General features: G+C 40.8%; 1 protein-coding gene across 1 annotated transcript in view; it reads right to left on the reverse strand.

Moving 5' to 3' along the window:
• GLDC (glycine decarboxylase) overlaps positions 1 to 25,415 on the reverse strand; it is a 51,360-nt gene that overhangs the window by 14,738 nt on the left and 11,207 nt on the right. Inside the window, exons 4-16 of the mRNA XM_068423572.1 lie at positions 16,940 to 17,104; positions 14,023 to 14,100; positions 13,201 to 13,348; positions 12,729 to 12,925; positions 10,068 to 10,164; positions 8,934 to 9,039; positions 7,746 to 7,885; positions 6,911 to 6,991; positions 6,250 to 6,347; positions 5,654 to 5,738; positions 5,519 to 5,560; positions 2,422 to 2,564; positions 1,411 to 1,486 (exon numbers count right to left, since the gene is read on the reverse strand). Coding sequence (XP_068279673.1) covers positions 1,411 to 1,486; positions 2,422 to 2,564; positions 5,519 to 5,560; positions 5,654 to 5,738; positions 6,250 to 6,347; positions 6,911 to 6,991; positions 7,746 to 7,885; positions 8,934 to 9,039; positions 10,068 to 10,164; positions 12,729 to 12,925; positions 13,201 to 13,348; positions 14,023 to 14,100; positions 16,940 to 17,104 — 1,456 coding nt within the window. The remainder of the gene's footprint in view (positions 1 to 1,410; positions 1,487 to 2,421; positions 2,565 to 5,518; positions 5,561 to 5,653; positions 5,739 to 6,249; positions 6,348 to 6,910; positions 6,992 to 7,745; positions 7,886 to 8,933; positions 9,040 to 10,067; positions 10,165 to 12,728; positions 12,926 to 13,200; positions 13,349 to 14,022; positions 14,101 to 16,939; positions 17,105 to 25,415) is intronic.

Below are 25,415 nucleotides of genomic sequence, written 5' to 3' on the forward strand. Positions count from 1 at the left end.
TGTTCAGGTGTAAAATACCAGGTTATAGGAGGTCATAACAGCCCTAGGCACCTGCCCAAACCCTCCTACACACCCTGTCACCCAGGGATCAACGGCCTCGGGGCACATTTCTCTGTCAGCTCAACAACAAGTTATTTACACTTACGCCAGGACCAAACCAGGTTCCACACACCCAAAAAGTCAACAATGTTAGATAATAGGATCAAACATCTTACAGAAGGATGTACAAAAAAACTCAGGAGCCCACACAACAGAGCTGGACACATCAGCCTCAGAGAGAGGGAGGTGTAATCCCTTGTTCTCTCCATAAGGTAGCTCACGCAGCACAGGAACAGCATCACAGCCAGGGCCGTATGCCAGTCCAGGCATAGAGCCATTGCTTTTATCAAAATATTTCCAAACACAGCAAAACACATTGATAAGCAGCACAGCAAACAGCAAGAGCCAAAAGCAGCCATTAAAAACCCCTAGACTGTAATACACAGTAAAGCAAGCAAGCTCTGTGACCCACACAGGAGCTTGCCAATTAATAAATTAACATGCTCAGATCAAAACTGTCATTACCTCAAGCCCCACACTGTGTGCTAAAAGGGACTGTGATGGGTTGAGCTGGCCAATGGCCAAACACTCACACAGCTGCTCACTCACTCCTGTCTCCCATGGGACAAGAAGAAAATAGAAGTAAGGTGAGAAGACTCATGGATTGAGAGAATGACAGTTTAATAGGGAAAACAAAAGCTGTGTGTGCAAGCAAAGCAAGAAGAGGAATTCATTCACTACTTCCCATGGCCGGGCGGATGTCCAGCCACTCCCTGGAAAGCAGGGCCTCAGCACATGTAATGGTTGCTTGGGAAGAAAAATGCCATAACCACAGCCTTCCCTGTTTTGTCCTCCTTTCCCTAGGCATGCCATTATATGGCATAAAATATCCCTCTGGTCAGTTTGGGTCAGCTGTCCTGGCTGTGTCTCTCCCAGCCTCTTGCCCACCCACAGCCTACACGCTGGGGTGGGGGATGGCGGGCAGACCAGGGCAGAGTGGGAAAAAAAGAAAGCCTTGACACTGTGCAAGCACTGTTCTGCAACAGACAAAACATCCCTGTGTTACCAACACTGCTTTAGCCACAAATCCAAAGCACAGCAACATATGGGCTGCTAGGGAGAAAGTTAATCAACCCCATACCAGTCAGACCCAGTACAATGACCCTTTGAGGGAGTCCCCTTTCCTCATTCCCACTGTCTGTAAAGTAAAGAAAGACTTTCAAGATGGTACCCATGATCCATGAGGGAAGCAGGGAATACTGAAAGCTTGTCACAGATGAGGACACACAACCTAGTTTCTCTCTAGATGAGTCCCAGCTGCTTTCCCACTTCTCACTCAAAGCTCTTCCCCACACGAGTGTTGACACTTACAGTTCTATGACGTTCTCCTTTTGCATTTAAATAAGCTTTGATTGCAGCCAAACCTGTGTACTCTCCTTGGGCTCCACTGCAAGAGGAACACAACCCCTGTTACACAAGCACACAAACTAGAAAGTACCAGCTCTCTACTGAAACGTCAAAATTGTCCAGCCCTAGTCCTTCTCAATGGCTTTAGGCAAGTGTCAGCAAATTAGAAGAAGCACATCCCATGGATTAAATTATAAATGGACAAGCATTAATTAACAGCTCTTGCCTCTTTTGCAAACAGTAGATAAAAAAAAGTTATGCCATTTTACATGCTTACACTGTGATGTTAAATCCTTTTGGTGACTGAGTTGATCTCCATTTCTGCACCTAGCAGGGGGACTATGTGCTTGACTGCAGAGAGGTAAACTGATACCTAAATGCATAGTAAAGTGTACACAGTGAAACATAAGAACTCTTTCAGTGACATCCTAAGTGTAGAATAAGTCCTTGCTGCTCACTTTATATCAAAACTACTAACAGATACAAACAGGCTGCAGCAGTACTCGTTCAGCTCTGCTTTATTTATTTCAGTGAGCGTGCAGATCCTACACATTCTTCAGTTAAACCTAGTATTACCTAGTGCATCAAATATCAGCTTCAACAATTATATTGTTGCCAGCTCATACAGCTTATTCCTATTTCAAATCTTTAATTTTAGCTCATAGGAGGATATCAGTAACATCACCATTTTAAGCACGCAATGGTGGAGAAACTAGCCTACATAGAGAGGAAAGCATGGGAAAAAAGATTAAAAGAACAGAAAAGACCAAATCGTTAAACTTGTAGAAGAGATGAGAAAAAATAAGGTTCTGCAGTTTTGAAAAAACAAATCTTGTTTTCATAACTTTGCATTCAAGGCTTCTCTTTGTCGAATTTAATTTTAGAAACTTCTTCCATTTTTGGCTTGCATATTTTCTTTAGAGATAAGTTTTTGGAATCATGTTAAGAAGCAAATTTTCAGAAAAAATTTCCTACCTATTTGGTTGGAAGGAGATTTTGTCATAGCCAGTAATCTCACATAGGTCCTTCTCTAAATCCTTGAAAAGCTGCTGATACCCTTGAGCTTGATCCAGGGGCACAAAAGGGTGGATGCTGGCAAATTCTTTCCATGAAATAGGCTATTAAAAAAAAAATATGCTGTAACAAAAAAATCTGCAGACGAGTGTTTTGTTGTTAAACTCTACAAAGGAAAGAAGCTGCCCTGTGCTCAAATAAAAATCAAACATTTCTCGTGCAGCAAGACAAGTTCCCAACCTCATTGTAGGATGCGGCTTGGCTGAACAGTGAGCTTTGGCTGGAACTCAGGGAAAAAAAAAGGAGAGTTTATGACCTTTGGAAGAAGGGGCAGGTGACTCAGGAGGACTACAAAGATGTCATGAGGTTATGCAGGGAGAAAATTAGAAGGGCCAAAGCCCAACTAGAACTTAATCTGGGTACTGTGCTAAAAGACAATAAAAAAGATTCTATAAATATATTAGCAACAAAAGGAGGACTAAGGAGAAACCCCATCCTTTATTGGATGCAGGGGGAAACAGTGACAAAGGATGAGAAAAAGGATGAGGTAGTTAATGCCTTCTTTGCCTCAGTCTTTAATAGTAAGACCAGTCGCTCCCAGGTACCCAGCCCCCTGAGCTGGAGGACAGGGATGGGGAGCAGAATGAAGCCCCCATAATCCACAGGGAAATGGTTAGCAACCTGCTACACCACTTAGACATGAATAAGTCTATGGGGCCAGATGGGATGCAACCAAGGGTACTTAGGGAGCTGGTGGAAGTGCTCAGCAAGCCACTTTCCATCATTTATCAGCAGTCGTGGCTAACCGGGGAGGTCCCAATTGACTGGAGCTTAGCAAATGTGACACCCATCTACAGGACCGGCTAGAAGGAGGATCCGAGGAATTACAGGCTTGTCAGTCTGACCTCGGTGCCAGGGAAGGTTATGGAGCAGATCATCTTGAGTGCCATCACGCAACACGTACAGGACAACCAGGCGATCGGGCCCAGGTAGCATAGGTTTATGAAAGGCAGGTCCTGCTTGACTAAACTCATCTCCTTCTAGGACAAGGTGACCTGCTTACTGGATGAGGGAAAGACTGTGGATGTTGTCTACCTAGACTTTAGTAAAGCCTTTCACACTGTTTCCCTCAGCATTCACCTGGAGAAACTGGCTGCTCATGGCTTGGACAGCATATGCTTCACTGGGTAAAAAACTGGCTGGATGGCTGGGTCCAAAGAGTTGTGGTGAATGGAGTAAATCCAGTTGGTGGCTGGTCAGAAGTGGTGTTCCCCAGGGCTCAGTACTGGGGCCAGTTCTCTTTAATATCTTTACCAATGATGTGGATGAGGGCATCGAGTGCACCCTCAGTAAGTTCACAGATGACACCAAGTTGGGTGGGAGTGTTGACCTGCTTGAGGGTAGGAAGGCTCTGCAGAGGGATCTGGACAGGCTGGATTGATCGGCCAAGGCCAGCTGTATGAGGTTCAGCATGGCCAAGTGTCACGTCCTGCACTTGGGGCACAACAACCCCATGCACCACTACAGGCTTGGGGAAGAGTGGCTGGAAAGCTGCCTGGTGGAAAAGGACCTGGGGGTGTTGATCGATGGCCAGCTGAACATGAGCCAGCAGTGTGCCCAGGTGGCCAAGAAGGCCAACAGCATCCTGGCTTGTATCAGAACTAGTGTGGCCAGCAGGACAAAGGAAGTGATTGTCCCCCTGTACTCAGCACTGGTGAGGCCACACCTCGAATACTGTGTTCAGTTTTGGGCCCCTCACTACAAGAAAGACATTGAGGTGCTGGAGAGAGTCCAAAGAAGGGCAACAAAGCTGAAGGGTCTGGAGAACAAGTCTTATGAGGAGCAGCTAAGGGAACTGGGGTCATTTAGTGTAGAAAAAAGGAGGCTCAGGGAGACCTTATCGCCTGCTACAACTACCTGAAAGGAGGTTGTAGCGAGGTAGGTGTGTGTGTCTTCTCCCAAATAACAAGCGACAGGACGAGAAGAAACAGCCTGAAGTTGTGCCAGGGAAGGTTTAGATTGGATATTAGGAAAAATTTCTTCACCAAAAGGGTTGTGAAGCATTGGAACAGGCTGCCCAAGGAAGTGGTTGAGTCACCATCCCTGGAGGTATTTAAAAGACGTGTAGATGTGGTACTTAGGGACATGCTTTAGTGGTGGACTTGGCAGTGCCAGGTTAACAGTTGGACTCAATGATCTTAAAGGTCTTTTTCAACCTAAATGATTCTATGATTTCCAGTAACATTTTTTTTAACATTCAGAAGATGCTTACAAATCCTTAATTTCTCCTTCTAGGTCACCTACCCTTATGTAGAGCTGTGGGATCACAGGGTGAACAGAGAGGATTTGTGTGGAATAGTACATAACACTCTGTTTCATACAGTTTTGTTGCTATCCATTTTAATTAGAAGGATATACAAGACAGAAAACAGTGAAGGGAGAAGACACAGAGAAGGCAGTAAGAGAAAGGGGATAAGGGAAACCTACTGAAAGATCAAAGTGAGAAGCCAATAGGAAGAGAGCAGAGGAAGCTCATTCAGAGTCAAAAAGTCATTTGGTACCGAAACAGCCAGGCTAAGGCTCTGCTTCATTTGCTACCAGCTAGAAAAATACCGGAGAACTCCAGCTCCTTCCCTGGGGAAAAGGAATGTTATCCTAAGAAACAGCAGACTGACAAGGAAGTATGAATTGCCAGTCCACCTGGCTCTTTCCATATTTCTGAAGATTTGACTGTAAGATTCATAAAGCAGAGTTAGGTACTGCAACACTGCATGAGGGAACAGGACTGTGATACCTAATTCAAAACATTATTTTCATTATTTTTTCAGAACGGAGTCTTCAAAGCCACTCACTCTCCTGCTGTTGTTGCACTCCTGCTGTGCTTTTTGGAGCTTTTTTCCTAGTGGAAAAGGGAGCTGACTGATTGCTTTAGCTACTTCTGAAACTGCCTCCTCAGCTGGAGTACCAGATCAAAAGCAGTTTTTACTTCTCTACAATGACACTGGCTAGATAATTTACTCATGTGGGTCTCAAGTAAGACAGTATTATTGAAACTTACCCTAAGTTCAGCTGAACTATTGAGCTTCATTGTGCAGGACCCCTGAAAATACAAACACATTTGTCAGTATTTATTGGAATATATAAATATGTATGTTAAGTACCTAATTTTTTTCTCTTTTTGGTAAATACCTACCAAAGGAATCATGCTGTGAACAAGGGAAATATCTTTGTTTTCTAATCTTTTCATGTACCGCACGATATTTGTCTCAGAGTGATAGCTGGAGAACACAAAATGTGGTGTTAAGGCAAGCAGATTAGCTATACCAGCTGGTTGATCTGTGCTCTAACATAGTAAAAGCCATAAAAAAAAGAATTAAGACTGTTGATAATTTTTAACGTATACTAGGTACTTCTTTCCAAATCAGAACTTTATGCTTGCTAATAGCAACGTGGATGAAAAAGGCCTATTATCATTCGCTCAGAAACGCTATCAGTAAAAATGAAATACAAAGGCTCTAGTAAGTCTGCTGACACTACATCCTCAAATAATAGCTCGTACAATGCAGCAGAAAATGGAAAAAACACATCCCCCATGTGATCATAAGTATTGCTTTGCTCATTTAAAATGTGAAAGATATCTAAAAATGCTACTAAATAGATAATTTCAGAGTAACGAATGACTGTGTGCATACAGCTACAACACTGTCCTCAGCTGACTCCAGTACCACTTTTGAAAGGAGATACTTTCAGATTCCATTAAAATATCAGATATACAGCAATTTCACAAACCTGTTGAAAACCTGATGTGTCAAGAATTTGGAAGTTCTCTGAAATGGGGTGTTAAGGATGCCTTTGATTTCCTCGCCCATACCCTCAGCAATTAGCTCCTTTGACACAAAGAAACATGGAGTCAAATACTTTCACAGAAATTTCTCTTTTCACAGTCAATTTCCATCAGAACTAGCTTATACTACCAGCTTACCTCAAGATTTAATCAGCTCTTTAGGTTAAAAAAAAAAACGTTATTAGTATACATACCTGTATATATCTAGCATGACAACAGCATTATATTAAAAATGGGTACAGATGTGTCTCAGTAGTCCTCATCTTGCAAGTATTGCTGCTAATTACTAATGACATGCAACAAAAATTCCAGTGGAAGAGAAATAATTGACCACCATGCCCTAACCCTCACAAAACAAGTAACAGCCTAAAAATAAGGTGTCCAAGCTGACCGAAAGGACTGTGTGTCACAATCAGAAAATGGCGTTGGTTACAAAAAATAATTGTTATCTCATACTGCCTGTTTCTTTAAGAGAGGATCTGAAATTCTCAGGATTTAACATATGGTCACCATATAGTCACCCACTGTCCCAAGAGCACTTTTGTTTTTCACTAAACTTCTGAAACATTCAGATAATTTAATCCATATGATTTATTGTCTACTTACAGCTGAAGACTCACAACCAAAAATCCATAATATGTCATCTAGGTCTTTCTCATTTACAGTTTCATCAAGTGATACTCCAAACTGTGATAAAAGAAACAGTAATTACTCAAAGCTCTTAATTCCAGAGGCATAGTATATTTGTTCTGGTCAAGAAAAAGTATTCCAGAAACACAGGAGGGAAAAAAAGAAAAAGAGCAACCTACCCGACAATATGTAAATGTCACTTCATTTTATGTAATAGATACATAAATTTATTTTATTTACATAAAATTTTCCAATTCCTACCTTCGCCCTGCTAAACCATCCAATCCAGATGGCTCACAAGCTTCAAGACTCGTGACCCCACTTCTAATGTTTCTAAGTGTTTTCCATTTAATAGGAAAATTGCCCATTTTGCTAGACAAGCCCCTCCCCCATCCCATTTTACAGAACATATTAGGCTTTGCCAAAAGTCCTTAGTGAGTACAAAAACGTGGTTTAGGTTTCAATCTGTCTTTAAAGACTGCCACAGGACCTGAATTCTGGAGGTCACCTTGCATTTCATCATTAAGTTTTAGAGTCTCTCCACTCTAGCTTTTAGTGGCATATCTAACATGAAACGATTAGATAGTCTTTTTAAATAGGCATAAAATGAAAACACAGTTATTATTTCTCGAAGTTCAGTACATCACTTAACAACTTCATTCTTTATACTATCTTTATAATTGATGGATATATCTGAGCAAATTTCAAGAAGTCTTAAATAATTTTGTTCTGTCTAGCACATGTAATGACTAGAAACAATGCAGAAAAAGTCATGCTACAAAATTTCTGAAAGGTTTAGGGAGTTGCTTACTCTGCCATCACTATAAATCCGAAAATTTATCTTTCTAAGAGCTGCCCTGTCCAAAACGTCTTTGACTGAGCATCCACACGTGATCGTCAAGGTATCAAAGAACAGATCATGATGTAGTTTATGACCAGCTCGCCTGAGACCTATAAAAACAGTAAGTTAATTCTATTAGCTGCATACTGTATTGCTTGCTTACACAGTACTTGCATAACAACACTATCAGTTTCTTAGGTAAATGAATTGAGGTAATAAAGCAAAATATTTCCCTTATGTACAGAGCAGCAAAATCACCAGCTTTTTAGTGAAATGTCACTGCGCATCTAAATCAGATTCAGACTTAATTAATAATGCAGGTTGAGTCTAGGAACGGTCCTTCTGATACATCAAATTTTAATACATACAGCAGCAGAATTGCTATATGAATGCAATAAGGAGAAAATCACAAGACTGGAAAGAAAAATTTTATTATACAAATGGATATTAGCCATCAAGGAGCTTGCAATAACAAAGTTTAGAGTCCTAGTGCTTTTCACAGCAGGAAAAGGTCTTCCAGCTAAGCTGGAAAAAAAAGCATGGATTATTGTGGCAATCTTTCCTCAATTCCCAGCACTGCAGTTCTGCAAGCTCTTTCTGACAGCAGTGGTAGTCATCTCAGTGAATAAAACCTACCAGACCACATACTCCAGCTGCAATCATTATTTTCTGCTACAGATTCTGTGCTTTCAGTCAGCTGTTAAGCTTTGGGATTTCAATGTTCATAGCAGGTATGATACTCCACCCAGCTTAACTGAAATGTTCCTACTGCTTTAATCTCATTTATTACTTATTTCTACTATGTTATTAATAGTCTGTGCAGATTTCTGTGTGTAAACTAGAATAGTCCAGTAAGTGAAGTACAGAGCTTGCAGCTGCAAAACAGCATTTGAATCTTACCATCTAGACATTTAGTTAGTTTCCCAAGGAAACAGAACTAATGCTTGAAAGCTCGTATCACATAGATATCTAATTCTTGGATGTCATTAACAGAAGTACACAAAAACATTAGCTATGAATTTTGTATTAAAATGTTCTCTCTAGAGTTGAGAGAACACACATCAGCTAGCAAAAACCCCATAAATTTATTTAAGAAGATGTATTATTTGAGAAGGTGTAAGGATTTAAGAACACTTTCTGTAAACATTAAATACTCACCTTCAGCCAAGATTAGAGTAGCATTGTGTACCCGTCTTGCAATATGCCTTAATCCATCAGACCCATGGTATACACCAAACATGGCTGCCATGTTAGCCAGAAGAGCCTAGGATCCAAAACCAGTTTATTATTATTATTATAATCATCATCATCATCATCAAAGATCACTTCATGTTAGTTTAGTGGAAAGTTTCTTCAGCAACCAGGGACAACCATATAGCCTCAGCTGATGTTATACTTGATTACGTGCTGCCTACAAAAATAAAAGGTGGGAAAGGCAAAATACTTTTATGAAACTGTAAGCACTGATTATGAACTCAGTGCTCTTTGAAATGTAACTGTCAGCAATTAACATGAACTTAAATTCATCTATTGCAACAAAGACATTTGAAGACTCTGAAGTAAAGCTAGTCTCATAGGAAACTCATTGATTAGGACTGGTACAAAACATTCATAGCGTATGTCATGAATACCAAGTAATTAAGATCATTTTAATATTAATAATCCCTCCTCAAATCTGGCACATTAAGAGCATGATCAAAGCATTGACAGGAGCAGAAAAAATCATGAACTTGTCTGGCTGAAGGTCTCTGGAGGCATGCTGAAGATAACTATTTTGGGTAATTACTTACTTAATCATGGAATTTTCCTGTAAAGATAGCTCTTTAGCAATGTAATATTTTTATATCAAATCACATAGGCAAAAATATAAGTTGTGACAATTTGAAGAAGTAATTGTAGAACTTAAAAATGGATTTTTTTTTTTGCCTTGAGTGGGCAATTTCAGATCATTAGAATTCCCTTCTGTTTGATTAAGAAATCTGTCTCATTCATAACACAGCACTACTCAGTGGCATTCACTCTATGAGACAGATGGACTCATGACAGTACACGAAATCAGGGCTAAAGTCTTTACTAAAGGAAACAGATATTAATACCCTCTTTTCAAGCAGAGTTCCATTTTTCAAAGGACTCAAAACAAATGCACAAATACCAGAATATTTCCATGTTCTTCATTTTGCTAGTAAAACCTCTCAAAAGTAAAGCTAACTCAAATTACTGTGATGTTAGGACTATAATCTTACGGTTTAACTTGTTCCTTTCTACCACTGAAAATAAAGCATGACTAGTTACCTGTGCTGTGCAGATGTTGCTGGTAGCCTTATCCCTCCTGATGTGCTGCTCTCGTGTTTGCAAAGCAAGTCGGTACACTTCCTTTCCGTTTGCATCTCTAAGTCACAAGCCAAAATGTTGCTTCTGTTACTTTAAAATTACAGTACTTTAAGACATTGGACTCTATGCATGCTAACCTAGTTGTCTATCCTCAGAGACAGAAAGGTGCTGAAGAGAATAAAGCATCAGTCAGGACAGCTGTGATACCAAACAGAGAGTGAGACTTAAGTCTCTAGATTTCTATTTCCATCATGGCTGGCAAATGTGTCTGGTCAGGTAGAGCACTCACTAAGTTTTCTAAGCATACTACACCAAAACTTGGTATTTACCTTAAAGTGCCACAGATTATTGCAGCTGTTTTAACTGAACAATAATCTACAACTTAATTTGAACAAACACTAAGAAAGCAACATCATTTCTAATGAAGTCAAGTAAGAGCATGTTGAGTTTGTATATAAAAATATCCCATCCAACAAGGTTGTATGAGATAACTGAAAGGGCTCTGGCCAATCCATCCTGTAAGAGGACCTTTTGTAGGGTTCCTATCATGTTAAAAGTGGAGATGTAAGAGCCAATCTAATATCCTTTAAAACTATGAAAACGTAACAGAACAGCTACAAAAAGAAATAGACAAACTATGTACACACATATACAAATATAAATATATATGTATATATGTGGGGGTTTGAATAGCTAGACTACTTGCCTCAAGTACTTGTGCACCAGTTATATGATATTTAAATCATTTTTACTCTAGCAGTTGTTTGGGGATTTTTGACTATACAGCTTAGTTTATCATCAGTCCATTCAGAGGGACCTTGACATGCTGGAGAAATGGGCTGACAGGAACCTCATGAAAGTGCAAAGTGCTGCACCTGGCAAAGAACCCCATGCACCAGTACATGCTGGGGGACACCCAGCTGGAAAGCAGCTTGGCAGAAAAGAGCCCAGGGGCCCTGGGGGACATCAAGTTGAACGCGAGCCAGCAATGTGCCAACGTAGCAAAGAAGGTGAATGGCATCCTGGGCTGCATTAGGCAAAGCTTTGCCAGCAAGTCAAGGGAGGTGATCCCTGCCCTCTCCTCAGCACTGGTAAGGCCACACCTGGAGTACTGTGTCCAGTTCTAGACTCACCAGTACAAGAGAGATACGGAGGTACTGGAGAGAGTCCAGTGAAGGGCCACAAATATGTTGAAGGGAGTGGGCCATCTCTCCTATGAGGAAAGGCTGAGACAGCTGGGATGATTCAGCCTGGAGAAGAGAAGGCTCAGGGAGGACCTTATCAATGTCTATAAATACCTGAAGGGAGGGTGCAAAGAGCATGCAGCCAGGCTTTTATCAGCAGTGCCCAGTGACAGGACCAGAGGCAATGGGTGCAGACTGAAACACAGGAGATTCCTCCTGAACTCGAGGAAACACTTTTTCACTGTGTGTGTGACTGAGCCCTGGCACGGCTGCCCAGAGGAACTGTGGAGTCTCCTTCCTTGGAGAACATCAAAAGACATCTGGACACGGTCCTGGGCTACTGGTTCCAGATCCCTCTGCTTGAGCAGGGGAGTTGGACCAGATGACCTCCAGAGATCCCTTCCAACCTCAATCATTCTGTGATTCTGTGATCAAAAACTTAAAAAAAATCATGGCAGAAAGCTGCATTGAGAAAGTACCATAGCTTTTTTCATTTTAACATTTTCTTTTCCAGCTTTCTTGAGATGCAGAAAGATGAAAGTAGATTAAAAATATTAAACTAGGTGTAGTCACAGAGTAGCAGTAGCATGACCTTGACAAGTAGAATTACTGTTCTTTTGTAAAAGATTGTACCAGACTTCTGATCAAAATCTGAATTGGAGATCAGATTTCAGAACTATGGGTAAAGCCTAAGGATACCCTTAGAATAAGCAAGATCATTAAAAATATTTGAATGAATATTACACAGAATCACAGAATCACAGAATTACTATACAAATGAAATATTTCTAAGCTTATTGATAACTGTTAATGTCATTAGTTACTTTGGTTACTGAAGTACTTCTGAATAGCTTCTATGACAAAGATATGCAGTTTTTCCAGTGACAATTATTTTGCATTTCCACTATTCCCAGTTAGACATCTTGTCAAAATTCAAAATATGTCACCAATAACAAGAATCAGAGGTAAGTTTTTGCACACTATTTCTCTGCTTTGTTTAAACTCGACTAAAATTTGAACTTGATTAAGTTTCTTCTTGATTATTTGGGAGGTTCACTGAATTTTCTACTTCCTCCCATTTATGTTTTTAATGACTGGATGTCAGGGAAAAATGTATAACAGTACAGAATAAGAGGAGTAAGTTAGCTTGCAAAGCGTCACACCATCACAATTAATCCTCTATGCTGTTTCGATTATCTCTTCATCGCACATTGCAGCAAGCACTATAGTCAGTTCACAGATGCATTCCACACAAACATAATTCTTTACGCTTTCTTCCTAAAAATTGAAGGCAACTTGTATTCTCCCAGTTTTCAAGAAAAAAGGTGTTTGGTACAACACTATGCCTAGATGTTATTCATAAAGGCTGCACAAGATGGTCATAATGTGTTTTATTTCGATTTTCCCTGAAGACCCTAATGGTGAAGGGAGCCCTTACCTTGTAACGCCCACCATTCTGCCTGGCATCATTCTCACTAGATTCTCCTTGACAGCAAAGAATGCCGCATGGGGTCCCCCGTAGCAGAGCGGCACACCAAACCTCTGGGAGTTACCCAGGACAACATCTACCCCAAACTCTCCAGGCGGCTTCAGAATACAGAGAGCCAGAAGGTCAGTAGCGCAGCAGGCGAGAGTCTGAGAACAGAAGTGCACAGAGCGGTCAGCCTCTTTTCTGAAGGAACGGTGTTTGCATGGGAGCTAAGTTTGAAGAAGATGATACAGCTTCAAACAGTTCCCTGTCACTTGCCCAGAGCTGAGATGCAATGGGTGTAATGGCTGTAATCAATGGTTATCAATTACATGGAGCCAAAGAGCAATACTTTACACTATATCTCATGTAACAGTTTCTATGACTATGGCTGTTTGATGCATCACATTGGAATCTGTGAGATCAATAAAATTCACCTTACCCCGTTCTGATGAGCTCTTTCAACAAGTTCAGAAAAGTCTTCCACCTTCCCTTCAGTGTCCGGATACTGAAATAATACTCCACTGACATCCTTTCCACCGAAATCCATCTCATGGGGTAATTTGAGCTCGGTAATAACACCTGTATAACTGGAAAACGAAGATATGCAGAAGACAACACATTCAAACCACTTCCTGCCTTGGAGTGATACTTAGTATCACTAAGTATCACTTAGTGATACTAAGTATCACTGCGCTAAACATGGAGAAAGTTTCATGTCATGGTATATAGCACTGAAGAATAATTGCATTTGATATTGTCATCAGAAATACGGAGCAAAGCAGAGCAGAGGATGCATAAGCTACTTGATATCAACATTTTGCTGCTTTAGCATGTTTAAGTTTGAGAACCAAGTAATATTTTTAGAAGACAGCTACTTTAAACTGTAAATTTAAAATGGATTTAGCTTTCATTAAAAGAGAAGTTTTGCTATCTATGGTAATTAATTTCCTAGTTAAAAAAAATGACCAGGCTGAATTCAATAACCAAATGTGTATATTTGTGCAAACACCTAAAGGGGAAAATTAAATATTTTCTTTGTATCAGATGTTTAGCCTCTTTTAAAACATTTTTAATTACTTTGCAGTTGTATTTGAATGGAAAAGTAGAAGTAACACCAAATGTTAACAGATTTCTGCTTCTATTTTGCAAAGACAGCACAATCCTGTATTCCAAAAATGTTAGGTAAATGGTGAAGAGGCACAGATGAAAAATGACTCAATGTAAGTGAAAAGATGTGGTGGAAAATGGAGAAAAACATTACTTTGCTCTTGTTTGGACCACTGCTATAGTTTGAGGGTGGCATCGGGCATCTACATAGAACTTCCTTCTTTTGTTGTGCCTGTTAAAAAGAAAAGAAAAAAAGTGTTACATATCAAGAATATATTGTTTTCCATGGAAATAAAATTAATCAGTTTTCTAAATGGGAGTTTTCCTAAGTTAAAATGCAGTTGTAAATGTTGGTTATCATAACCAAATTAAGTGTAAGATTGAATGAAGGTTCTGGTCCATTTAAAACAAGAAAGTTCATTTCAGACACTCAAATGAGATTCATACATGACAAAAATTAAAACAGACTACAAAACAGAATAAGGAGCTAACTTAAGAAGCTGCAGGAATGCCTCCACACACACATACTCTTTAAAAGGAATACAACCGTGGTCTTTAATACAGGTTTGCAGTGTTGCCCTGGATAAGCAAACATGAGCCATCAAAGCAGTAAAATGGAGACTAAGACAAATGCCTAGTTTTCTGTGCTAAATGTGATTTGATGTCAGACTGATGCTTTGAACAACTGAATAGTTACAACACAGTCTCTGCTACGTAATCTCCTTCCTGATATATAGTCTTACAGTGACCTTCAATCATCTCCCAGATTTCATTTGATTTGCAGATTCCTTTCAAGTGCCCTTACAATACAGATCCCTGAAAGTAAATTTGGATATACCAGTGACAGTTTCACTTTTAGCAACTCAGGACTGACGTACTTCACCTGTTTTTAAAGCTCCTTTTAACCACTAGCGGAAAAAAACAATTCACATCTTCAGTGTTCATGGACACAAGAGATTCATACCACAGACTGCTGGATTATGCAATAAAAGCTTTTCTGCACCCCACAGAGAGGCAATGGCAGGTGGGGGAGCCCAAATAACACCCTGTCCCTGCTGCTACCAGGCCCATCACAGGAGATATCAGCCCATCGGAGACCCATCCCCAGAGGCACAGAGGAGCACAGAGGCCCCAAGGCAGGTGAGAACTCAAATTAATTAATTAACCCAGACAGACACACTGTCTGTGCCCCTCTGGGAGGGAGACATTATGGGATGCAGAGGAAGAGCATTTGGGGATTGCAAGGGCTTATTATGAGATGTTTAGGGGAAAAGGGATACAGCTAAGTGATTTTGTGAGGAACAAGTGTAAGAAAATAGAGGGGTAAGCGGGTAAACAGGGCCAGCCATATACAAATAGCGGCTGGTTGATGCACTTGCACCCAACTAGTGCAGTCTGTCCTCTCTTCTTGTTAAATTCCTTTCTGACTCTTTTCATGGGTGAGGGGACTCTGTATTCCAGGAGTGGGGACAGGTGTATATGGCTATCTGGGTGCCAGCAACTGGAGTCAGACCACAGAGGATCAACATGTGCATGGTGCAGCAACTGGAGTGACCAGAGTGAGCAGACTTCAGTTAGAGCTACTGGAGCAGCATCTCAGCCATAGGGACCCATGTGTCTGTGGTGGTAGCAGCTGGAGCAGGCGTGGGTCTGAGTGCCAACAGCTGGGCTGGTACCACGAGTAAGGCAACTAGACTTTCTCCAGTAGGTTCATGTCTGTCTTGTACTGGGGAGCCCAGAACTGGACATAGTACTCCAAGTGTGGCCTCACCAGTGCTGAGGACAGGGCAAGTATCACCTCCATTGATCTGTTGGCAAGACTCCTCCTAATGCAGCCCAGGACATCATTCACCTTCTTTGCCACCAGAGCACATGGCTGGCTCACGTTCAACTTGATGTTCCCCAGGACCCTCAAAAGCCTTTTCTGCAAAGCTGCTTTCCAGCCTGCCAGCCCCCAGCATCTACCCCATATGCCTGGAGTTGTTTCTCCTCAAGCGCAGCACGTTGCACTTCCCCTTGTTGAGCTTCCTGAAGTTCCTGTCAGCCCATTTCTCCAGTCTCTCAAAGTCCCTCTGAATGGCAGCACAACCCTCTGGTGTATCAGCTGCTACTCCCAGTTTTGCATCATCAGCAAGCTTGCTGAGGATATACTCTGTCCCATCATCCAGATAATTAATTGGGCTCAGTATTGCCCCTGGGGGACGCCACTAATAACTGGCCTCCAATTAGACTTCATGTCACTGATCACCACCCTCTGGGCCCAGCCATTTGGCCAGTTTTCAGTCCACCTCACTCTCGCCTCATCCAGCCCATACTTCTTCAGCTTCTCTGTGAGGATTTAAGGGAGACCGTCAAGGTAGACAACACCCACTGCTCTCCTCTCATCTACCAAGCCAACGATTTAATTGTAGAAAGTTGTCAGGTTGGTCAAGCATGACTTCCCTGAATGAATTCATACTGGTGACTCCTGATCACATTCTTGTCCTTCACATGCCTGGAAATGGTTTCCAGCACTAGCAGTTGTTCCATCATCTTCAAGAGATTGAGGTAAGGCTGACTGGACAGTAGTTCCCTGCATCCTCATTCCTGCCCTTCCTGAAGACAGGAGTGACATTTGCTTTCCTCCAGTGCTGAAGCACCTCTCCCAGTCACCATGATTGTTCAAAGACAATCAAGAGTGGCCTCGTAATGACATCAGGCAGCTTCCTCAGCACTCATGGCTGCATCACATCAGGGCCCAGGGACTTGTGTATGTCCAGTTCACTTAAGTATTCTCTAACCTGACCCTCCTCCACCAAGAGTCAGTTATCCTTGCTCTAGACTTTCCCCTGGTCTCTAGATCCTTAGGTTTCTTAAGGCCTTAGATGTCTGAGTTAAACATTCACATCAACACTTGGAACTTCTCTGGGGGCTTAATAACATGGGCTATAGATGTTTAGTGATTTGCTCACAGTGAAAAGGCCATGCTCAACTCTAACCTACTCACCTAGCCATACCTACACAGGAGAGACACGTTTCAAACTCCAAAATTCCTTCCTGCTGTGATTTAATGATACATTTATACATAGTACCTGTGACATAATTGCATGGCTTCTGCAGCAGCTGTCCCCTCATCCAGCAAAGATGCGTTAGCCACATCCATTCCTGTGATATCACACACCATGGTCTGGTAATTTAGTAGGCTCTCCAGCCTGCCCTGGGAGACCTCAGGTTGGTAAGGAGTATACTGAGTAACCCTGTAAGAAAAGAATTCTGAGTTTGGGTCTAGGAAAATAAATGTGTAACAGAATTATGCCAATACGTAACTGAATTATGTCAAAGGAAAAATAAATTGTAAAGAATAATTCACTAACATGAAAGTTTGATAGAAAACAGTTATTTTTAGATGGCTGTAATTTATTACTGTCCTGGAAGCCTGAGAATATTTTAGCTTCTGGTATTGACTTGGCTTTTTACAGGAGAAGAATTCTATTTCTCCATTTTGAAAAGAGAAATTACCTTTAAAACAGAGGTGTGAGTGCATCTTGGGGAAGGGAGAGGGGAAGTAGGCACTGAGTATGGGAGAATTGAGTCAAGTCACAATATCCAAATAAGAATGCTTAGTTCAATCATATCTAGGTATTGCCATTATCTTTCAATACTGCTTCTGAAGTCATATACTTGCCAAGTCTTCTCCACTCTTATGGGAGGAAAGGCACTTGGCATTTCGCAGGATCAAGCTCAGAAATACGCAACTTCTTGTGAAATGACAGTTTCCATATATGTTAGTGAAGGGAACTGAGACTGATGTGAGTTTTATCTGTTGTCATTTGGAGAGCAAACAGTAGAGGGGACATAAGCAATTCCTTAGAAAAGGCAACAATCTAAGGGAAACACTCCATTATACCAGTGCAGAAAAACAAAGCAGCATGGGTCCAGGGATGAAAGGCAAGAACAGAGATCAGACTCTCCTCTCGCTGCTGGAAATTTGGGTACTGGATTCCATGGTTGTGCAAGACAGATTTTATGCCAGTTTGTATTCACAGTAGTGGCCAGAAACAAATGATAAGTGGGAACACTTGTGGCCTTTGTTTTCTAGCAACGGAAGAAAACAACAGTTTGTTTCCTGAAAGGGTGGTAGTAAGCCCTAGACTTCTGAAAAATGCTTATGGGTGAAGGTATAATCTTTAAAGAGAGGCTGAAGCATTTGGAAGCACAAGTCATGTAAAGTCAATAGAAGGTGAGCAAAAAGGATTTTTAAAGAACAAGCTGCAGAACCTGTGGTATAGTGCAAGATGAGAGGAGCAATAAAACAGTAATGCCAGAGAGAACGTAGGAACAAAGTCCTGAAGAAGAGAATGGAAGAGCTAGAAAGAAGGATATAATAAGTGAACTCAAAGTGTAATATATGATGCTACTGTATTTACTGTCTATTTAAATAATACATCTGCTCAAATTTCTTACATGTACTATTCAGTACAGTGACAGAAAGCAATAGCCATATATTCAATTAGATAAATATTGATGATTTTCTCAAATATTGAAGGTTATTCCTGCTTCTTAGCCAAGTCTAACACTGAACTACTTATCATCATATACTTGACTGCATAGTTCACAAGTGAAACCATGTCCTCGGCTGCATGCAGCATTGCTCATCTCAATAGTAATAATTTTTTTTCTCCACGCCTCCTCAACCCAGGTTTCAGTTTGTCAGATCAACTTTCAATCTGGGAGTACAAAGATTTGTTTTCTGAATGGTCCCCTTGCCCATTCAGTTCTCACCAATAAAAAGAATTATTCCCAACTCCTTTGCATGAACAATGAGTTTTCTTGCTTAATAAAAGAAACTCCGCTGTACCTGAAGTTAGCAATCTAACTTTCTCATTTTATTTCAGATAAAGGTCTTTTTTTTTTGCATTATAATTTGCAGGAGGAACTAGAAGCAGACTGATAAGAATTAAAGCACTGAGATTAACTGAAATGCATTACAGAAATATTACTCAGTGCAAGAGAAGAAAAATAAAATCAAGAATCACTGGTTAGTACTTGTCAGAATAATCAGTTAACAGAAGTGAGATTTTAATTAAAGTTGAGTATACTGGCTTTACTGTTCATTTCAACAAAAACATTGTTTCATTAAACCATTACCAATTAGGCACTGATGCAAAATGAGAAAGGCAGGGGAAAAAAAGAAAATTCAGTAGAAGAGGAGGAATACTTCACATCAGACTTGGCTGCAAATTTTGCTTAAGGACATTAAAGTTGTAGCTGTTCATGTGGTGCAAAATTCTCTATTTTGTTTTCAAAGACAAAGCAACTTTCTTAAGATGTGAGTAATGTTCACAACTCCCTATTTGATAAAAATCCTTTTTCCTAAGATTTTGTCTTATATAATTAGAGATAGACTTTGCAATGCGTGCTTCAAAGCAGGCCATTCAAGTCAGCTACCCAGAAACCTATTAAAAAAGCCACAAGAATTTCCACTCATAGTTTATGCTCAAATGATTTTTAAAATGAAGTTTTTATATTGTGTAAAATAAAGAAATAAATGTGTTCTTAAACTAATACTAATTAGCTGCTAATTTGATGATTCCCTTGAATAACCTCAATCCTACCCCATATACTTGGGATAGTACACTCTACTACAAAACAGAATTAATGAAGCTTTGTGATTTTGATGTTATGCTTTTGAATAGTAAAAACAGTTGAAGTAAAACCAATCAATTTCAAAAAGGATGGAAAAAATTCAACCAAGGAATCTTGAATTCCAGTATCACCGCAAATCACAGTGCATGAAGTTTAACAGTTGTACAGGTAAAGACACCTTTTAGAACATAAACATATTTATTTAAACCCTTTTTTTTTTAGAAGATTGTTTGGCACTGTCTAAGCATCGAAATCTTTTAATATAATCATTCTACTTCTCCACACTTTCTTCAAATAAAATAGCTGGCTTTAGTCTGCACTCTGACTTCTGCCTGAATCTATACTACGTTAAGTGACTTTTAAAGTAATTCGATAACAAACTCTTTAAAAGTAAAAGTAATTTCTAAAGTAAGCTTCTACATAAATCAAATCTCTAAAAAGCACACTAAATTGTTTCTCATCCAAAACCCCTTTCTCTTCTGCTTAGATTTGTTCAAGTGGCTATTCTGCACATAATTCAAGTCCAGTACCAATGACACTAGAACGAAAAGGAAGAATTACCATAGTGGCAAGGAACACAACTACAAACTGCCTCTTGTTCAATCAAACTGGAGGAAAATACGATCTCCAGTCAGCATCTGTTCCGACCAAAAGTACTTCTGCAGACAAACACTCCCAAGCTAATTAAGGCAGACAGGTCATAACATAAAATAAACCTTCCATGAGAAGTTTGTAGCTTCTTCCTTGAGCCAGTGTCCAACCTTCAGGAGTTTGGTAGTAAGTGGCTACAGTTTTTGTAGATTTTATAACTCTTTGCTTAATTTAGCGTTTCACCCTTTGCCTCATCCTACTCTCAGAAATATTTGTATGAATACCAACTTTAAGACACCAATGAAGGTTTTAAAAGAAAACTTGGCATCAAAGCAAGAAGTATCTAGGAAGCACGCTTTCAGCCAAAAGGCCACTCATCAAAAGACCTGGCTTATGAAAGAGCAGAAGTTTTCCTACTTGGGAGTTGGGTTTGTTCTAGGTTTAGTAACAAAACAAACGGACTATACATTAACTGCAAGATTAACAATTATGGCTTCTTTATACTAAAGTTAGCTCTTGATTCCATGCAAAGATTCAGAGAACTCCATTACCAAGCAATATTCAATGAACTACTTCTTGATTAGTATTTGCAGGTGTACAGTCAATAAGATCTAAGACTAAGCCTAATTTATTTCTTAATATACAGTAAGTTAGAGCAAAACAGTTCACCATATATCTTCCTTAGTGATTTTTTCTATACTTTGACCAAATCTCTGGAAAGTTAATATATTCATAATCAGCACAATACTTTTATCTTGTTATAAATTATGTTCTTGCAGTTTTAGACATCTGCGACACTAATCTCATGCAATGGCATGAGCTAGAATTGATTTGGATTTACAGAGTATTCTTTTTGAGATCTGACAATTAACAAGTTGAAACAAACTTAAAGTAATGACAGACCACTAGTAGAATTTCAAACCAACATACATAATCAACAGAAAAAAGATAATTCATACATCTGACAACACTGGAAAAATGAGACTGAAGTTCAGTCATGAATACATGAATACACAAAATCTTTAAATTATCTGACTTTTATGGACTAGACATCACTGTTAAGGCCAAAACTGAAACAAAACAAAACAAACCAAAAAAGCTATATTTAATTTAAATATGCACTTGTATAAATATTACAGTGTAGAAAGATACTAAAGTAAAGCTGTACAACTAGAAGCCATCCAACTACAAGCAGTTCCATCCAGCCTGTAAAATTCTCAAATGCCATACTCCATACTGTATATAGAGTTCCAGATGCACCACTTGGCACTTTATGCATCTTTGAAGAGCAGTTATAAGGGTGTTCCTACAACAGTGTCTTACCCATGGGTTTGAGAAAGCCGCATAGTCTTATGATAGGGCATGGAGACGTGCCAGTTTCCACTTGAAGCACAAACACTGAATTTACTGCCAATTTGGCATGCATTGTAGTTGCTTGTGCAGCTTCTGTATCCGGTCTACAAGTAGAAACCAGCTGCGCAATGTTTATGTCAGATTTTTGCACAGTATTCAGTAATTTTCAGAATGCAATGCATAAGTGCTAAGTGTGACTAGATAACAAGTTTAATAAGTTATACTACCGATGTAAAGATTGCAGGTGTCCTTGGCACAGGTACTTTATTCTTCACAGAATCACAGAATCACAGAATGTTAGGGATTGGAAGGGACCTCGAAAGATCATCTAGTCCAATCCCCCTGCCGGAGCAGGATTGCCTAGACCATATCACACAGGAAAACGTCCAGGCGGGTTTTGAATGTCTCCAGAGAAGGAGACTCCACAACCTCTCTGGGCAGCCTGTTCCAGTGTTCGGTCACCCTCACCGTAAAGAAGTTTTTCCTCATATTTATGTGGAACCTCCTGTGTTCCAGCTTGCACCCATTGCCCCTTGTTCTGTCAAGGGATGTCACTGAGAAGAGCCTGGCTCCATCCTCATGACACTTGCCCTTTACATATTTATAAACATTAATGAGGTCAGCCCTCAGTCTCCTCTTCTCTAAGCTAAAGAGACCCAGCTCCCTCAGCCTCTCCTCATAAGGGAGATGTTCCACTCCCTTAATCATCTTCATGGCTCTGCGCTGGACTCTCTCTAGCAGTTCCCTGTCCTTCTTGAACTGAGGGGCCCAGAACTGGACACAATATTCCAGATGCGGCCTCACCAGGGCAGAGTAGAGGGGGAGGAGAACCTCTCTTGACCTGCTAACCACACCCCTTCTAATACACCCCAGGATGCCATTGGCCTTCTTGGCCACAAGGCCACACTGCTGGCTCATGGTCATCCTGCTGTCCACTAGGACCCCCAGGTCCCTTTCCCCTACGCTGCTCTCCAACAGGTCTGTCCCCAGCTTGTACTGGTACATGGGGTTGTTCTTGCCCAGATGCAGGACTCTACACTTGCCCTTGTTCTATTTCATTAAATTTCTCCCCGCCCAACTCTCCAGCCTGTCCAGGTCTCTCTGAATGGCTGCGCAGCCTTCCGTTGTGTCAGCCACTCCTCCCAGTTTTGTGTCATCAGCGAACTTGCTGACAGTGCACTCTATTCCCTCATCCAACTCATTAATGAATAAATTGAATAGTACTGGGCCCAGTACCGACCCTTGAGGGACTCCGCTAGACACAGGCCTCCAGCTGGACTCTGTCCCACTGACCACCACTCTCTGGCTTCTTTCCTTCAGCCAGTTCACAATCCACCTCACTACCCGATCATCCAGACCACACTTCCTCAGTTTAGCTGTGAGGATGCTGTGGGAGACCGTGTCAAACGCTTTACTGAAATCGAGATAGACCACATCCACAGCTTTACCATCATCTATCCACCGGGTTACGTCCTCATAAAAGGCTATGAAGTTGGTTAAGCATGACTTCCCCTTGGTGAAGCCATGCTGAGTGCCCCTAATGATCCCCCTATCCTTGATGTGCCTAGAGACAGCACCAAGGACAAGTTGCTCCATCACCTTTCCAGGGATGGAGGTGAGGCTGACCGGTCTATAGTTACCCGGGTCCTCCTTCTTGCCCTTTTTGAAGACTGGAGTGACATTCGCTTTTCTCCAGTCCTCAGGCACCTCTCCCATTTCCCACGACTTAGCAAAGATGATGGAGAGTGGCCTAGCAATGACTTCCGCCAGCTCCCTCAGCACCCGCGGGTGCATCCCATCAGGGCCCATGGATTTATGGACGTCCAGATTGCTTAATTGGTCCCTGACCCAGCCCTCATCTACCAAGACAGATTCCTCCTCTATCCTGACTTCTTCTGGGGCCTCAGGGGTCCGGTACTCCTCAGGACAGCCTCCAGCAGTATAGACAGAGGCAAAGAAGGCATTCAGTAACTCCGCCTTCTTTTTATCCTCTGTCTCCAGGGCCCCCACCTCATTCATCAGTGGGCCTACATTGCCTCTAGTGTTGGCTTTACCTGCAATGTATTTGAAGAAGCCCTTTCTGTTGTCCTTGACCTCTCTTGCAAGGTTTAATTCCAAGGAGGCCTTAGCTTTCCTAGTTGCCTCCCTACATCCTCTGACAACAGACTTATATTCCTCCCAAGTGGCCAGCCCCTCCTTCCATGATCTGTACACCCTCTTCTTCCACTTGAGTTTGCCCAGCAGTTCCCTGTTTAACCATGCAGGGCTCCTGGTACCCTTCCTTGACTTCCTACCTGCTGGGATGCTCTGATCTTGAGCTCGGAAGAAGCAGTCCTTGAATGCTAACCAACTATCTTGGGCCCCCTTACCTTCTAGTACTCTGTCCCATGGGATTTCCCCTAGCAGTTGCATATTTAATGTCTGAGGGCAAAGGAATCAAGTGAGCTCTACTTTGAAGACCTCTGCATCATGCTCCATTGTATAGCATTAGTGTGACTTTAAAGGCCACCTTGATCTTCAAGGCCTGATAGGTATTTAAGCCCCCAAAATAAATACTACACTGTTTTGACGTATAGGTTAATAAGAAGCCTATATGTAAGCTGGTTTCTGAAACCAAACATTCTTCACATCTTCAGTTATTCATTTATGTTCATGACAGGGCACAGAACTCATCTGGTATGCTACTAGGGAAAGAACTCTGCACATTGAGTGTGAAAAACAATAGTGAACATGTTAATATGGGGTACAGCAGAATAAGGACTATGCGTCCATACCAGCAGACAGATGACAAGTATTCATGCATTTGAGGGGTCTGTGCTGAAAGTCACATAACTGGCAATATGTCCCAAAATAAATCCTTCTGCCTGCACTTTAGAGTTGAGATATTCTAAGAATAAAGTAAGTTACACATTGGCCAGCTATTTATTTGTTTGAAAAAAACAGGCTAATATTTTTGCTAATATTAACTAAGTAGTGTATGGAAAATACTTCTAAGACTTCCACCCCATGTTAGCATGGAATTGTTAGCCACAGACTGTTAGGAACAAAGAAGTGTTAGCAGACAGTAACCAAGACCAAAAGGAAATCAAAAGAAAATCAAGTATCAAAAATAAGGATACTCATCCTCTATGGTCTGTGACTAAGCCAAATCCCTCACGTAGGAGACTGGAATTTTAACTGCAGCATTTCAGGTCCACAACAGAAATTTCTCTGTTTGTTCTCTAACTTTCAATCAAAGTGTTCATGAGATAAAAAGTTATCTGAAAAACATCTACCCCAAGGGTTTTGAAATAGCTTCTTTCACCAATACAGAAGTAGTTAAAATAGGATTCAGACTTAAACAAAAAGGATGCCTATGCTTTTCTAAAGCTACCAGTACAAGAAATTCCTAAATGCTGACTTTCCAGGCATTTTTTAGTGCATAGTTTTGACCAGACAGTTTTATCTCACAGTAACTAAGCTATTCAGCTTTTATATTGAACAGAGATACTATAGATCATTGTCCAAATGCTTCAAAAAGTTTTGAAATGCCAACAGTGTTGAGTATTTTCTTAACAGAATCTGGAATTTGGGAAGAGTTCTGTGGTAATCTTCTGAAGAAAGCAGTGTGGGCCACTAGTGTCATTTTCAGCTGAAAATACATTTTGCTCTGAACAGCTTCCTCCTGAAATCTACCCCTTTGCTTCCTACCTCCTCCTAGCAAGTCCAAGAGTCCTAAATACTGTGAAATCCTTCACTTTCATGTTTACAGACTTCTACAAACAATCTTTTACAAACTTACATTGTATTCCAATGCAAGCCTTTCTCTAGCAAATGCCAAGCAATGAGAAACTACTGAGTCACGTGAGAGAGGCAGAACTGATCAGAAACAATAAGCCTGCGCTGGCAGCATTTCCCTTGGAGCTGCAATGTGAAATGTGTTAGCACATTCAGTAGATGTAAGGACAGGTCTGATTTCTTAAAAAGCTTCCACAAAGT

The sequence above is a fragment of the Nyctibius grandis genome, chromosome Z (assembly GCF_013368605.1).
Source record: "Nyctibius grandis isolate bNycGra1 chromosome Z, bNycGra1.pri, whole genome shotgun sequence".
Lineage (NCBI taxonomy): Eukaryota > Metazoa > Chordata > Aves > Nyctibiiformes > Nyctibiidae > Nyctibius > Nyctibius grandis.